At 44.0% G+C, this 17,338-nt stretch overlaps 1 protein-coding gene and 1 non-coding gene across 2 annotated transcripts in view; both read right to left on the bottom strand.

Moving 5' to 3' along the window:
- Positions 1–2,445: 2,445 nt before the first annotated feature.
- Positions 2,446–2,577, bottom strand: LOC116074109. Its single transcript, XR_004112079.1, has one exon. It is a non-coding gene; the product is annotated as a small nucleolar RNA SNORA17 (small nucleolar RNA).
- Positions 2,578–15,032: 12,455 nt separating this feature from the next.
- The window catches only part of Tecta (tectorin alpha), a 66,680-nt gene continuing 64,374 nt past the window's right edge, over positions 15,033–17,338 (bottom strand). The window contains exons 21-23 of the mRNA XM_031345124.1: positions 16,719–16,806; positions 16,332–16,448; positions 15,033–15,732 (exon numbers count right to left, since the gene is read on the bottom strand). Of these exons, the coding sequence (XP_031200984.1) occupies positions 15,632–15,732; positions 16,332–16,448; positions 16,719–16,806 (306 nt within the window). The 3' untranslated portion in view covers positions 15,033–15,631. The remainder of the gene's footprint in view (positions 15,733–16,331; positions 16,449–16,718; positions 16,807–17,338) is intronic.

Raw genomic sequence — 17,338 nt, forward strand, 5'->3', positions numbered from 1 at the left:
CAATAAAATATCTCATTTATACATTGCCTCCTTTTTAACTAACATCCGCCCCACCCTAAGGCCTCAACACTGGGGAGAGAGAGAGCCATCAGCCTCACCCAGGCCCTGCTTTTGGTACAACACTTTGGTTCACACTTCTTTACTTAAAAATATTCATTCCAATGACTTGTTGGTCTGGTATGAAGCCTCCAACTTCTGCTAGTCTATCAATACAAGAACCTCACTGAGGCTCCTTTCAGATATCCTGTTGTTGACCTGTGTCATGGAGATCCCTTCTCTCTCCCTCTCCCTCTCCCCCTCCCCCTTTCCTTCTCTTCCTTTTCTTTTGTGAGAACCTGTGTAGGCCTGGTTGGTCTGGAAGCATTGTTTAGACCAGGCTAGCTTTGAGCTCACAGAGATCCTCCTGCCAGTTACCTCCCAAGAATTGAGATTAAAGGAGTGTGCTACTCTACCTGGCTCATTGTCAGTTCTTCCAAACACCCTTGGGCTTTATTAGTTTATTGGACTGGAGGCCACAGTCCAGAAAACTGTTATTTCCAATAGTGTCTTGCATTTATAATGCTGGGCTAGTCACTTTGTATATTCAAAGTGGTTGGCCATAGACTGTTTATTGAAAAATTCACACAGATTTATCTGTCTAGTTCTGTAGTTTCCTGTTGTCCTCCCTCAGTCCTCATGTGGCCCATGCATGTCTACTAAGGCATGCAGGTTTGTGTTTTCAGAGCTGTGGGTGGAACTTTTCTTAGACTTGTGAACAGCTATAGTTCTCATTCCCAAAGAATCTTGGACCTAAGGGGGTCAGGCTGAGAAAGCTATTGGGTGGAGACTGTGGTCCTTCCCTGGGTGATTCCCCAGGTAATGGACTGACGGAGCCTCTTTCCCTTCTTTTCCAAGGGGCAGGTATTGGCTTCCTGTTGGCCCATCGAGGGATGCCAGGAGCCACCCATTAAGGTTCAAGTCTGCCTTTGTGTGGCCTGAAGTGCCATTCAGCTCTCTAGTCTAGGCTGAGCTGTCTCAAGAGGGCAGACATCTTGAAGGCTGTTTCCTATAGGTGCTTGAGCCTTCACTGACTTCCAGATCTCTTGCTCCTTTAGTGCTTCTGAGAAACCAGATGTGTAAAGCCCTTACAAGGCCTTGGAGCCTCCCTGCTCAGGATGAGTCAATTTAAAGGCCTGGATCTAGGCTTGAAAAGTACCTGAGCTGGTCAGCCCACTGGCTCTCCCACTCTTAAACTGTTGGGGAGGTTCACCTGCAATCTGATGCAGTGGGTGAGGGGCAGGGTCAGCTCTCCTGCTCTCGTGACCATTGGGGCCAACTCTCCCACCCACCACCTGTGGAAAGAGTGAAGGGAGGGGAGAGAATCTCTCCCTCACCAATGCCACCACATAGCAGACAAAAGGCAGGGCTGACTCTCCCAACTCATGTCCTTGGGATTGGCTCACCCGCAACTCCCACATCCTGCGTCAGCTCTACTGTGTTTCCCAGGTGAGGGGCAGGGCCTACTCTCCCAAGGGCTGCAGCAGATAAGGGACAGGACCAGCTTTTCCCACTCTGATGACCTCGGGAGCAGCTCTCCTGCCTGCTGTAGGTTGCAAGAGGTGATAGGGATGCATCTCTTTCTCACCCATGTCACTCTAAGGCAGACAAGTTGCAGGCCAGCTTTCCAGATCACACACCTCCAGGGCCAGCTCTCCCACTATGCCGAAGTGAGGGGCAGAGCCAGTTCTGCACAGCCCACAGACATCAGCATGCCCTCAGGCAGCAGCCCAGACAAGGGGAATCCATCTGACCTTTGGATGTAACAGATCCCTGTTGTTGCAGGGCCACAGACCCAGAGGTGGCTCTTGCTGGCAGCACAGGCCAGGACCACTACCCCCCCCCCATGGTCCCAGGTGGTATCATCTGCTACTTACATTAGTCTGCTCCTCAGTATCCTTGAGTCTCCAGCTCTGACTCTCTTCATTCTGCCCATATAACTTGTTTTTCTTTCTCTTTCATTTCTCCATTTACTTGCTCCTCTTAGTGTCTGAGGTCCTCTCAGGAGTGGTCTCAGGTGTGCTATGTCCCACTCATGTATTATGGTGCTGGTCAAGGGTCATGTAAGGCATGGTTTACCCCCCCCAACCCCCAGCCCTGGCCAGACTTGTAGTCATCTCAAATTAACTCCCTGCCCCAGCCCCATGGTGTTCACCTATGGTTGTCTCAGGTTTACTCACTGTAGGTCTGTTGGAGTGGCCACTTGTGAGGGTTATCTGTCCTGGGCTCACTCCCACCCAGGCAGGGCCCATGGTCCCAGGCAGGGCTCTTCTAGTCTCTGGTTTGCTCCCCATCCTGGGAACCTATCCAGGCCTGCCTGGCACTGGAATGGTGGCTGTCTCAGGCTAGCTCTGCCTGGGTCCTCTGGCACTGGACCTGAGGTCATCTAAAGCTTGCTTTTTTTCAGGGATTGTTGGGCTGCTAATCACTCAGATGTTCACAGGTCAGAACACTATGCATAGACAGAGCCTCTCTCATCTCTGCCACCTGCTGACACACATGTGACACAACAGCCACACCTGCAATGCCTCTAGGAGCAGGTAGGTATTTATCTCTTAATAAAATAATAATTTTAATGAATAAAAAAGACTTTTTTCTTATGACAGGAATTCACTATATATCCCTTGAAATCACAATCCTCCTGCCTAGCCTCCTGAGAGTTGAGATTATATATGAACATTACCCTATCCAACTACTCAGAAACTTTCCAACCAAGCTAATCCAAACATTTGGTCATTGGTCAGAACAGGGTTAAGCAGCAACCCTCAGACTAAAGGTGCTTAAGACCCACAAGAGCTCACGTTCAGCTGCTACTCTTTCACACAGCATCCAAGATTCCGATCATCCTAATATATCAGTCTTTTGAATCACACTCCTCACAAGTTCTGCCACAAGGAACTCACCTGCTACAATTTTGTACTAGACCCCAATTAAGAGATCTTTCGAGAGCTATGTCTACAGTCTAGACTATACAGATCTCCCTTTTCTGAAATTAATTTGGACATGATGCCATTGACCTGTACGGAAGCAGCAGCCTTTGAATTCATGCCAGCAATTGGAATGAAGATGCACTTGAAGACACAAAGTGGTGGGGAGGGCAGATCCTGGAGCTCATGTTCATGGGTGCTGGGTCAGCAGCGGCTTCTTACTGTTAAGAAGCCACCTTCTCAGAGAGCATTTAGGAGGTCGTGTGTTCTGTTCCCATGTAGGGGATAATTATGCTATCCCTATTCTTAGTGATACAGAGACTTGACAGGCTGGCTCTGCCCCAGCCATCTGATACTTGGTTTAAATGGCTGTCATCACTGATGGAGGGGACCTTCTCTGGATAAGAAGTGACTCATTTCTAATCCTTACCAAATGGTTACATCTATCCACCCCTGCCACACACATACAGACACACACACACACACACACACACACACACACACACACACACACACGTACACATACACGCGCGCGCGCACACACACACACACACACAGTTAGCCTACCATTTCTTTTTTAATCATATAGACAACTGAGTGACTTTGGGATTGTTTGCCCAGTGGTCTATCCATGGCACTCCAAGGAGCATTGCATTCCAGGCTCCTAAAAGGTCTGAGTTCGTTCTTACAATATTCGTTCCCTTTCCTCATCTACTTGCAATTTTAAAATGTAAATTTTCTGTATTCCTGTTACTGCTTTAATGAACAGTTGGGTGACTTTAAGAAGAGGGGGAGAGAATGGAAGTAGGGACAGGAATGGGAGGAGACTTGAAGAGTGAGTTGGTCAGGTTGGGCTTAGTAAGTTCAAGCCTGGTATCAGGGTCTGCACCTCAGCTCGCGATACACTCCATCGTGCATGAGTGTTCCTCTTCCTCTTTCATGTTACTTAGACAGTAATTTGATATTTCTGTCGTAAATTCTGACAAATCAAGGTGTTCCTTGTGGTTTTGTAGTTGCTTTGAGACAAGTTCTTGCTATGTAGCCTAGACTGGCTTTACACTCCAGATCCTCCTGTCCACACTTCCCAAACAATAGGAGTACAGGCCTGTGCTGCAGACCCTGACTCTTTATTGAGATCTAAGCACAATTGTGTTGCTTTTGCTTATAAAATGGTCTTTATTGCCCCACTTATTCACTTGAGGTGAATGTTTTTAGTTAATTGTATAAAAAAAAAAATTATCTCCCCATGTTTAATTTGGCTTACAACAGGGGAACACTTCTTCAGTTTTTCTTGGATTCATCAGGCAAACGTGGAAAGTTAATTTTAATATTCCCAAGTATCCCCAGATTGCATGCTTATGTGCACACCCTTATGAGGGTGCATGTGCAGGTGTGTTCACATGAGGGTATAGGTCAAAGGTCAACCTCAGGAGTCTTTGCTCAGACCTGGAGCCCTTTAATTAGATGGTGCTTACCGGCCAGGGAGCTCAAGGTGTCTGCCTATCTCCACATTCTCTGCCTTTTTGCCTGATTTTTTAATTTAACCTGGGTTTAGAAAACAAACTCAGGTCCTAATATTTACCAGGCTCTGGTTTAATTTTCATACCCTGAAGCCATCCCAAAACAACTTTGTGTGGATTGGTATCTTCAAAAGAAGCCCCAGGTCTCATCTGGTTCAGTTTCAGTAGCCGAGAACGTTCTCCTCTCTCATTTCCACCTGCTGATACCATTTAGTAAGAAGATCTAAGTGTATTAATAATGGGTCGGAAATGAGAGTGTTTACATAATTTTTAATAAATGCAGTCTGCTCATTTTCTTTTCATTAATGCATTACTGTTCTTAGTAGCTTTTAATTTCTCTTGCCTTTTAGGAAAGCCTACATGCTGGATGATTTTCCTTCTTAAATGGCACTTTGGCATTCAAAAACACCAGTAAGCTCTGGGAAACTATTCCCACAAGAGATGGCTGGAAAAAAGCTTTTCCAGTAAGTGAATCAGTGTTTTTAAGATGCTAATAACTGTGCTGATTTGGTCCCTCCTTGGGTTGCAGTTAAAATTAATTGAAAAACAACAACAAAACACTCCTACATTTCTCACAGAAACCAAACAGTGTCAGGAAATGAAGAGCAAGTGGAACAGATCCCGTAGTAATTAATGGCACTCTTTTGGTGGCATTGAAGACTAGTGGCTTAGCATAAGAAGATATTTTTCTTCATATTTTTAAATAATTTATGTCAGAAGGAAAGCTAGTTTGGTTGTCATTTGTAATGTTTTTATTTTATTTTGAGCTACACATGCCTGCCTGTGCCTAGGTGTTGATAGAAGCAAGTGAGTGCAGTGTCTGCAGAGGCCAGAAGAGGGCATCAGATTCCCCGGAGCTGGAGTTAAAGTGGTTTTGAATTGCCTTGCGTGAGCGCTGGGAACAGAATGAAGGCACTCTGAAGACCCAGGAGCACTCTTAAGCACTGAGCCATCTGTCCATCCCCATAGCTAGTATAGATATCGTTCTCTGCTGGCTACCTTCTGCACAGCTACGCCACAGCAATGCCCCATGGCTTTGAGATAATACAAGGTTTTAAAAACTACTGGAGAATCAGTGCACACAGAGACCTACCTATGTGACTTAGGGTTGTTCTTTTACTTGATACTTTGGGGAGCTCATCATTCATCTGTACATTATACAGCTTCTCAGGAAGGTTAAAGGTCATGCCTGAGACCCATTGCACTCAGAATGATTACCCACTTCACCGTGTTTCAAATACCCGCCAACTTTGGGATCAGTCATGTCACCCTTTTGAGACTCCCTGGGCTCTTTCTGACCATTGTCCAGTCTTTTAGGTTAATTTCTCCCTCTGTTACTAATCTCTAATTTTAAAACTCACTCTGTGTGCACATGTATGATAGATATGGACATACATGTGCCAGAATGCATTGTGTGGAGGTAGAAGAAAATCTATGAACTCAGTTCTTTGCCTCCATCTTTATGTGACCTCCAGGGAGCCAACTCAGGTCATCAGGCTTGTATGACAAGCCCCCTTTATTCATTAAGCCTTATTTCAGGACCCTAATTTCTATTTTTGGTTCCTCATATCCCGGGTCTCTAGTCTATGTCTCTCTCAGTTCTGACCAGAGTTTAAAATACCATGTAAATGTACACAGCTGCTATAAATGGCTGGTCTGATGAGCCCCTGTCATACATCCTGCTGCCTACTTGACACCTCTTCTTGGATCTCTTACAGACATCTCACACTCAACACGTACAAACTCAACTCTTGATTTTCTTTCTCAGTCTACTTCAGACTTCTCCCAGCTCGGTAGACAATGTCAGCACACATCCATCTGTGCAGGTCAGAAACATTCTTGTTACTCTTTTGTCCTTCCTTTCAACCCCAAATATGCCTCAGCCTCACAGTCTCCACCCCCAAAATGGAGCTCAGAGTCATCCACTTCAACCCCCAACACACACACACCTATGTCCCAGGCTGAAACCAGAGTCTGTGGACAACTGAGTCCCTCTTATGTACTATTTACATATAACCTGTCCTCATTACCCTGAATATCCTAACTCACCTCTGGGTTAGTTACAAAGTATGCAGCACATATGATATGCAAACAGTTGTGATGTTAAATTGTTCAGGCAATATCAAAAAAGAAAAAATATACTACAGGAGTTGTACTGGCTAGTTTTGTGTGTCAACTTGACACAGGCTGGAGTTATCACAGAAGGGAGCTTCAGTTGGGGAAGTGCTTCCATGAGGTCCAGCTGTGGGGCATTTTCTCAATTAGTGATCAAGGGGGTAGGGCCCCTTGTGTGTGGTGCCATCCCTGGGCTGGAGGTCTTGGGCTCTATAAGAGAGCAGGCTGAGCAAGCCAAGAGGAGCAAGCCAGTAAGAAACATCTCTCCATGGCCTCTGCATCAGCTCCTGCTTCCTGCCCTGCCTGAGTTCCAGTCCTGACTTCCTCTGGTGATCAACAGCCATGTGGAAGTGTAAACTCAATAAACCCTTTCCTCCCCAACTTGCTTCTTGGTCATGATGTTTGTTCAGGAATAGAAACCCTGACTAAGACAGTAGTCAAGCACAGTGTTGGGGAGTGCATATATGTGCACTTCCTAGAGTTTACCTGTGGAGGTTGGAGGACAGCTTCAAAAGTCAGATTTCTCAATCTAATGTGAGTTCCAGAGATTAAATTTAGCTCATCAGGATTTCTAGGAGAGCACTTTTATCCACTGAGCCATGTCATGGCCCTAGCATTAAAAATGGTTTCTTCACTTGCCTACAGTCTTCTAGAAGCTACCTACTGATCCCTCAAATAAGTTCAGACTGCTTCTCATGGCTACCTTTCTAAGCCTCAAGCACACCAACCTAAAACATTTTCTCCATACTGCTGTACACTTACAAGTCACACTTACAGTGACAAGACCAGTGGGTTCAAGTCAGTTCCTGGTGCCATAGATTGTGGAGGAAAAGGTAGAAATTTTTCTCAAAATTTATATGGCTCAGAAAGGAAAGGCTTAAAGCCAAATACTAAAAATGTGGTAAAAATGGATTTTTTTCCTTGCAGTTCACCCTGAGTCCTCAAACCACACACACACACACACACACACACACACACACACACACACACAGAGAGAGAGAGAGAGAGAGAGAGAGAGAGAGAGAGAGAGAGAGAGAGAGAGAGAGAATCTATAGAAACTAAACAGAACCTGCCTAAAGGAAATGTCCAAGAAATAGTTTTACAGAATGTTAGAGGGAAATTATGGCTTTTCCTTGAGGAACAACCAATTCAAGTCATGTGGATTGGCTCTACTATTTCTTTGCTAGCTGTTCTAAGTAATCTGTTAACTTTTTTTTTCATTATGAAATCTTGTGTTTATTTGGAAGGAATAGTATCAAGATACTCCCCCTCCCCACATCAGTTTAGCATCCACAGGGAATATTTTGTTAAATTCCACTTTCGTCCTCAGGGAACTCTTGTCTACAGACATTCCCTTTCTTGGTTCTCGATTGCAGCAGGTTTTTATTCAAGTCTTTGAGGCTTTGTTCTTTTAACATCCCCACACATTTCAGCATTAAGGTAATTTTATTTATCTTTGTGCTGACTAATTTTACGTCAACTTGACACACAAACTAGAGTCATCTGAAAAGAGAGAACCTCAACCAAGAAAATGCCTCCATAAGATCCGCTGTAAGGCATTTTCTTTATTAGTGATTGATAGGGAGGGCCCAGCCCATTGTGGATCTGTGGGATGGTGGTCCTGGGTTCTATAAGAAAGCAGGCTGAGCAAGCCAGTAAGCAGCATCTCTCCATGGCCTCTGCATCAGCTCCTGCATCCAGGTTTCTCCCCAGGCCAACCAGGCTAGCTAAGGGTCCCATGAGAAATAGGGGCCACTGTGGGTCTCACCTCAACCTCTGGCCCTATAGCAATCTCTCTGTTCTTCCCAGTTGTGTTTTGTTCCGTGATCGAGCAGAACCATCTCATCCTACCTTCATGAAATGAAAGGGCTCCGCAGCTCACATTTCCCAGCCCACATGGATTTGCTTTCTTCTGGTGAGAGGAACAACTCAGAATAGAACTGGCATAAATAATGTAGAACCAGGCAAAAGGCTCTCTCTCTTTCTCTCTCTCTCTCTCTCTCTCTCTCTCTCTCTCTCTCTCTCTCCCTCTTTCTCTCTCTCCAGGTATTTACGCAAGAAAAATGTTAGAGAGAGATTATCAAAATGGTCAGTGACCCAAGTTCATGTTTTAAGAAAGGACATATTTTTAACAAGTGACTGAGAGATGAAGAATTTTGTTGTTATTGTGTGTGTGTGTGTGTGTGTGTGTGTGTGTGTGTGTATCTACCATTCTCTACCTTGTTTCTTTTAGGCTGATCTCTTACTGAATCTGGAGCTGGGCTAGTATCCAGTAAATCTCATCAGTCTTCCTTTCCCTCACTTCCACAACACTGGGTGTCAGGGCTAGGAAGCCACACCTGGCTTTTTGACAGGGCACTGGGGATTTGAACCCAGGTCCCCATGCTTGAGCAGCAAGCACTCTCACCCACTGAGTCATCCCTCCAGCAGCCCTTGTTATTTTTGTTGCTTCGGCCATACCAGAACACCACTGAATGCTGATTTCCAGTGACTCTGATTAATGTACACACTTTATTGTAAAATTTCCAAATCATCATATTTTCAGCCCTATCGTTTCACACTCCCTACAAAATTTGGAAAAAATTCCAGTGGTTGAACTAGAAAAACTTCAGCCTGATACAGCCATGGAGTGATTGGTTTCCTTGGTTTTGATGAGTCCTGGGGTCTTTTGGAGGGTCTAGAAAAAAATGCTAAATTTTGTTGAATCAGTGTTTTTAAATTATAATGCTGAAATTAAACAGTACAGTTCTTACAGTCATGATGATCTGAAACAGCCTATTATAATAAAACATATTTTGAGTTGTATGGTGGAGACCCATCTCCCTATGATGTAGGCAGCCATTGCTTTGGGGACAATATGCTTGCTCAGCATACATTTAAATTAGTGGTCATCATTGGATAAATTGTCCACTGTGGTCCAAAGTGATGCTGAAGGTACAGGTGCTGAGACTTCTTGCCTTCTATTAATTTAGTTTTCTGAATAGAAGTTAATGAACAAAAGTAGTTTTCTATGAAAAAAAAAAAAAGACCAGGTTAAGACTACAACTAGAACATACTAGACTGTGGGAGACAAACCTTAAACTCTAAAATCTACATGGGCCAAGATTCTGCTTACCTTGAATGTAATATTCAGGGGATTACCACTCTTCTCTCCTGTAAGTTCCAAGTAAGCATTTAGAATCTGGAACTTTTTTTTTTTTTTTAACAGGCAAACTTGTGTCTGTGTTATTTACAGCTCTTTTTTCCCCTCATTTTGTGCTGTGAATATTCTTATATGACACCCAAGCGCCTCCACATTAGGCACTGAATCATTTTCCCCTTGTCAAATCGGTTTGCCAAATTGCTTTCTGATCATGACTCTTCCTTCATGTGGCGGACTCCCACTCTGCATGGATGTGAGTATACCTTCATAGTATGTTACAAGCAACACTGCAAAGAAGCACAGAAAATGTGAACGAATGAACACCTGTGACCACCACAGGTCCACCTAATAGGACATAGAGCCCACTGAGGACCATTGTGAATACTGAACTATAAATGTTTATGGAAGGTATGGTTTGAAGGTGAAATGTCCATCCTCCATTGTTTACCCACCTGGTCCCCAGTTGGCGGCGCTGTTTAAAGAGGCTGAGGAACCTTGGGGACTGTGATCTAGCTGGTAGCAGTTGGTTGGCCTTGTTGGGCTAAGAAAGGGTTGTCTGTTCCAGGTTCCAGCGAAAGCGTTCTACTTTCTAGCTAGCTGCGAGGTACACGAGCTATAGAACAAGATCAAGAGGTCATAGACTGAGCTACCTCATGCCATCCTTGATATGACGGACTGTAGCCCTTAAAACTCTGAGCCAAAATACATCCTTTCTTCCTTAAGTTACTATGTCAAGTATTCTGTCATGACAATAAGAAAAAGAGCCAATAAGAGAATAATACTGGGACCTATGTCTTTTCTGCCTTGGGCTAATACATAACCCTAGAAGCAAAATTCTGTATGACTATAGTCTTAAAAAAAAACTTTAGTAATTTGAGTAGACTCTATGCCAGCCCCAAGGCAATTAAACATGTTACTTTCTTCAATAAAATGTTTGTATCCCAATTAAAATGGAACAACACAGTTGGATTATTTCCATGAATTATTGCATAAAGAAATTTAAGAGTTAAGAGGAAGAAGCCAAGAACTCTGGATTCCTGGTTATTGAAATATTATTCCCATTCAAATACTTCTCATTAGGAATTGATCATTATCAAGTAAATATACATGAAAAACTCCCCACATATATACAAGAGGGTTTGTGCTTTTCCTTAGTGCTTGATGCTATTTATCCTAACTTCAACTTAACACTTCTGTAATGTCTCCTCCAACGTGCAACATGATTCAAAGCCAAACAATATTAAATACAGTGGGAAAGCATTAGTTATGGAGGATGCTACATTTGCATAATGTATTGCAATTTCATCTAATGGGAGAATATCTTAGTTCTCCAAATATTTCACAATGGATATTTTATGCTAACAAAACAACAGCTAACCTAGAGGCTATGTGCAAACAGAAACATGCAACCAAATGTACAGTGGATATAATCTCTCCATTTGTTTTCTCAGTATACAGAATTTGACTGCTGAGTTCTTCCTGGAATGATGGCTCTTTTGTATTTTTATTTCTATCTATAGACATTGAGATCTGTCCCTCTGCCATGGCAATGTTTTCTTAGGAGGGAACCGTATTTCAGTGAACATAATTAAACCATCACCAACAGAACCTTCCATTAGTCAGAGCAAAGAGCTACTGCTCTGGCTTGGTGGATACACAGCAAAGTAGTTTGCATTCTGCTGCGGGGGAAAGGCCAGTAAATATTTCATGAGCTCTTCTGGATTGGATTGTTTATTTCACAACGTTTAAAAGAGATACTTACTTAATTTTTTTCAGCAGCTATTTTTTTTTTTTTTTTTTTTTTTTTTTTTTTTTTGTCATCGAGTTAGAGAAATAGATATTAAGGACAAAATTTGCATGGGTTGCCCAAAGCTGGTATTTTCTCAGAGTGAGGCTTACTGTGCGCATAAAAATAAATCTCATGGTGTTCTTCAGAAGATGCCCTTGGCATCTCCTGTGTTTTCTAAAGCTATATTCTGGTAATGTTCTGTATCTAAGGTGTGGGGAAGCAGCGAATGTAATTTGATTGCTGTGGTTTGATAGAATTCAGGTTTCATGCTACATTACAAATGGACACTAGAGGGTGCTCTTTGATCTTCTTTTTCTCTGGCCTGGCCCGATGTAGATACACCCATGCACTGAAAAATCCCCCAGTGTTCTAAGCAGGACAAAATCGCAATGATATACTCGGTGCAGAGATACCCTAAGGTTTAAAAGGGAGTCAGAGGGGTTCTACTAGGGGTAGCTTCTTAATTAATTCAAAATTAGTAAGAAGCAATGCTTTGTATCCCAGCCCTGGTGGCTGTTATCTTTTGATAATTACTTAATTCCTTCGGTTGCAAGGAATTTTATTAGATTTCAAGCTCTTGCTAAATGTCAAACGATTCTAAAAATAGTTGGAATATTAGACTATGTTAAATAATTAGTGCTCTCGAGCTCTGCCATGAGGATTTTGAGTAAAGCACACACCTCGCACTGGTTAAGAAACCAATTATAGAATCCCCAACTGTCACAAATAGCAGTTCCCTGCTCCCCAGTGTCTCCCTTGGTACTGAATACCATCAAGGATCTGTCCAACTGGCTTTGGTCTCCCTTTCTGGACCTTGATGAGCAGACTCTTTCCCTCTTCCCTTATTGAGTAAAGAAAAGATAACGTTCTAAAATTACCTTTTCTGTTTGTTTGTTTGTGGTAGGGTCTCACACAGCCTAGAATGGCCTTGAATGCCTTAGATTACAGAACCCAGCTTTGAACTCCTGAACCCCGCCCTGTCCCCACTTCCCAGGGTTTAGGTTACTAGAGATGTACCACCATTTCTGGCCTCTGAGTTATCTTAAACTCTCACGTGGCTTTGTTTATCAAGTATCATTTTCTAACATTTGAGAGTCAGCAGGATGGCTCAGTTGGTAAAGGCCATCAAGCCTGATTACTGAATTTGATTCCTGGGACTCCCAAAGGTTGAAGAAGAGACTCAGTGGGCACAAGTTGTCCTCTGAGGACACATGGGCAAATAAATGAATATAAGACAGAAACCTAAAGAATCTTCCTAGGAAAGTGTATGTTCTCATTTTACAAGGAAGAAAGCAAAGAGGAGGTACTGGGGGTGTTAAATGAGTCACATTTGGGGCAGAGCATGAGAAGAGTCAGGACTGGATCCTGATTATTCTGTCTGTTAGGCTGCCCCTGTTATTCTGTTAGGCTGAAGGACCTGTCTGTGCTGTCATTTGTAATGGAGTATTTCTCAACTTAGAGACGTGCTTGCTCTGAAGACAGCTTGAAAGCCAATACTGCTGGTTTCCAGTCTCCCTTTCAGGCTCAGGGCCAGTTTCCAACTTACAGGGTCTCTGAAAGTCAGTTAATGGTCATGGGACATGCACTAGCCAATGGAATGGGAGCAGCAACAAGGAGCCCTCCAGGCAGAGAAGTGACAGAGGAGGAACTCTGGGATAGACCTGATTTTGCATGCCCTTGTTCTTTGAAGCCACATGTTCAACTGGAAGCATCAAAAAATAGTGACACCACCATCAATCTCCTTCCCAGGAGGCCAGAGAACAGCAGAATCCACAGACATGAACAAGAAGCAAGCCTGTGCGGTTTAAGCCTTCGAGACCTCAGGGGTCTCGTACAGTGGCACCATAGTGTGGTTTACTGTGATGACATACAAGTGAAGGATGTCAGACATGTGAGAAAGCCAAATGCCAACAGCAAAAATGTGGCCAAAAGACCAATTCATTTTATGTTCCATATGTATGATAATACACATGTATGTGTGCATGGTCACATGTGTATGATTGCATATGTGTGTGCACCTTTCTGTGCAGGCACTGGAGGCCCAGAGTTGACACCACATGTCTTTTTATCACTCTCCAGTTTATTCCTGGGTTGGCCTCTTTCAACTGGACCCAGAGCTCAGATACATTTGCTAGTCATCTTGCCCCAGGGATCGTGCCTCTGCCTCCCAAAGTTGAGATTGCAGTGGGTCACCCCACTTTTCCAGCTTTCACGTGGCCACTGAACTCTGGTTCCCAACCCAAACACCTACTTTGAAAGCTGAAACAAAAACAAAACAAATCAAAATCCAGTTTTTAATTTAGTAACTTCTAATGACAGTGTTATGAGAATGAATAAAGATTACTAAGTAACATTTACTGTCCTTCTTGGATGTTTCTGATCAAATTTTATTTAAGAAACTCAATGAGGCATTATTGTGCTTGACCCATCTGATTGGAAAGCTCCAGGCTTCTCTGGGGTGAATGAAAGAGACACAACAGCTTGTCTGAGTCTTCTGGTCTCAAGGAGCCAGGAGTAAACAGAGAACACAGGGCCACCAAGGATGAATATTGAGAATTGGCCCATATTGATAGTTTTGAATTTTTCATCCACATTCCATATTGTCCCCAATGACCCTAAGGCGTTCAAACTGAAGTACACACTTACCTCCATCTGTCCCCATCCTTCTCCTAGCTCTCCTGAGCACATGCAAATGCTCAAACCTGTTAGAACTTTCTGGTTCTCCCAACAGGGGCAGTTCAGGGGCAGCCTCTGCCTACACCTCACTTCCTTTGCTCAGCGGCAGAGAGATGCAGGTGCTTTGATGACAGGTAAAATGGCAGCCATTGCTCTGGGCCCACATAAAAAGAAGCTGTGGGTTTCTGTTTAGTTTTCCAGAGTTCCCAGACCAGATAGATAGATAGATAGATAGATAGATAGATAGATAGATAGATAGATAGATATAATTCTAAACTGCTACCTATTTGAATCCAAGATAACTTCAAAACAAACTTGAAGTATGGTCTACTGTTTGTCGAATTTTAGAAAGGAAGGGATTCCTGGGAAAGATTTAGCAGGCCATATTTCTTTTTTGTTGTTGTTGTTTTTCGAGACAGGGTTTCTCTGTATAGCCCTGGCTGTCCTGGAACTCACTCTGTAGACCAGGCTGGCCTCGAACTCAGAAATCTGCCTGCCTCTGCCTCCCAAGTGCTGTGATTAAAGGTGTGTGCCACCACTACCTGGCACAGGCCATATTTCTTACAGTTAATTACAGTATATGTTTATTTGGCACTTATAAAAGAGGATGCTGCCTGTTTCTCTTCCACAGAGTACCTCTGTCCTCTGAGGGTGCCTTGTGAGTGTGTACCAGCAAGGACACCACACATACATGGAGGTGCCAGCTGACCATGGCCACCCACCCCAGTGGCCGCAGATCTTTCCTGTCTGCTTTTAATCCTACCATGCTGCTACTTTATGTACAGAACTCAACATCAACAGGAGCAAGTCCAGCCACCAAATAACGAGAATACTTCAACACAAAGTTTATTTAAGGGTAAAACACATTAAAAATTATTTGGTTGATTTGTAAAAAGTGAAGGACTGGGTTTGAGGATCAGGGTGGGCTGGGTGAGGTTCTCCAGGTCTGCAAACATTATCTCCAGTGACTGAAGCTGGCATGGCAAGGTGGAGGCCACAGCAGGAGGGGGAGGAGCTAAGCATGAGCTGAGGGCAGTGTTGGAGAGGCTCCACAGAGAGAGTCGCTGCTTTAATTCAAAGTCACAGCAGTAGCCTTGTCTGTAACCACAATGTTCCAGAAACAGCACAGGACAGGCTGACTTTTCTGGCCAGATTTCCCACCAGACTTCTGCAACCAGAGCTTTCCCTGACTGGCTTTTGGCCTGAACCTAGGTTCCCAGTGCCAGCTGTTTGGCATTGAAGGTAAAACCATGCTTTCCTCCGTTGGCTTTGAGAAGACACTATTGCATACTGTGGAAGAGGAGCCAGGAACATTGGTGTCCTCCAGATCCGACTGCTGGAGGAAGGTGGTGTGAGTTTGAGAGGTTTGACTTGGGGGACACACACTTTTATACCTACAGGGACTGAAGGAAGCACCCTGAGTTCATTATGAGGTTGCGCCTGATCTATAGACAAAATGCCACAGTGAAATCTGGGTCATGATGAGAAGAAGTGTCCACACTTGAAGTTCCACTGAAGAATTAGAGGCTGTGGACAGAACAGAGCAAAGCAAGGACACATCAGTTCAACAGGGTTCTGACCTATGGTCAGCACTCACATAAAAGGGAATTTCTTAGGGAAAGGGAAAATTTCAAATGGCCCAGATTAAGAAAGGAGAAAAGCAAATTAATCCAACCTTTAAGAGAGCCCTGCACACCTCAGTGGGAGAGCTGGGAAATCAGATGTCGAAGTGATTGGCTTTCTGTCTGCTTGGTTCTATTTTCTGGAGTTCATGGGTTTCCTGCTTCAACCTCCTAGTGGCTGGGATTACAGGTGTGTCCCACCATGTCCAGCTAAGACCACCAACTTAGCACAAGAGGACTTGGGGGTCAGCTTTATGGCCAACACAGCCTTTAAATTGCTAAATCAATTTTGCCTTGATTGCCCACTTCTTTTAGATGAAAGACAGGGGACCCAAGAAGGTTTGGTTTTGATAGCACTGGAACTCCTTTGGTGTTTCCCTCTCTTTCTGGGATTCTCTAGGATTTGCACAGGCTAGAAGCTAACTGGACTCCGGGGAGCTTCCTCTTGGGAGTCAGGAGCTTCCTTGGTCACTTAGCTGCCTGTCCCCTTCAGGAGAAGCCCACCTCTGCAACTCCTTCCATCTTCTTGCAGGGATCCAGTCACACAGCTGCACAGAGGCCCATCAACCCGGCTGGTGCAGATCTGCTCACAGCCGCCATTGTCTTCACACCAGTCCAGCCCTGAAAATGGAGACGCGGGAGACTTAATGACAGAAATAGCATTGAGGTACTGTGATCAAGGTGGGGGGGGCGTTCAAAGAGAGGGGAGAAGAAAGAGTTGTCAAAATCCAAGGAAAAGGTTTTCCTGGAGGACACAGGCAGTCCACTGCTCATTCCCGTGTCTCTCGTGTCTCCTCCTCATGACAGACACACATCCCAAGGGGGGCACGCCCAAGCCCCAAACTCCCACTGTCTTAGTAATCTATAGTGTGTTTTAAGGAACATACATACTTTTTCTCCTAATGGGTCCCACTGAAATGATCTGTTCTTTGTGCTCTTTTGAATAATCTGTGGCAATCCTGGAATTTTGTGGGCAATTCTGAAAGACAGAACACCAGAGGGAGATTTCACACAATTAAGCTGATAACTTATTCTCCACCATGTTTCCACCTCCAAGAGAGACAGCAGCTTCGGCCTCCAGCGCTATTGCTGCTCAGATTAATTAGAACCAATGCATTCTTGATCATCGAGCCCACTGGGACTCTAGGCTTTATGTCAAGCAGAATTAAATATACTTTCCACACTAGAATGAGATTCAAAGAGGCTCTATGCTCAGGAATGAAAATTGTTGGATCTCATCTGATACTAATGTATGCAGCACCATCTGTAAGTAGCTCTGACCATAATTCACATCTTGCTCCTGTAAACATGATGTAAGCATAAAGATGGATTGGGAAATACTAGGAATGAGACTTTAGAGCAATATGATCTTGAGGACATAGCCACCCATGATGAGGATGTCAGTCTGGATAGAGGACATGATGTCTTTGCCCCCTCATCTGCAGCCCCACCCAGTTCCAGACTATCAGACCCTGGTGCAGTTCTGAAGAACTATGAGTACTTGAATAAAC

The sequence above is a fragment of the Mastomys coucha genome, unplaced genomic scaffold (assembly GCF_008632895.1).
Source record: "Mastomys coucha isolate ucsf_1 unplaced genomic scaffold, UCSF_Mcou_1 pScaffold23, whole genome shotgun sequence".
Classification (NCBI taxonomy): domain Eukaryota; kingdom Metazoa; phylum Chordata; class Mammalia; order Rodentia; family Muridae; genus Mastomys; species Mastomys coucha.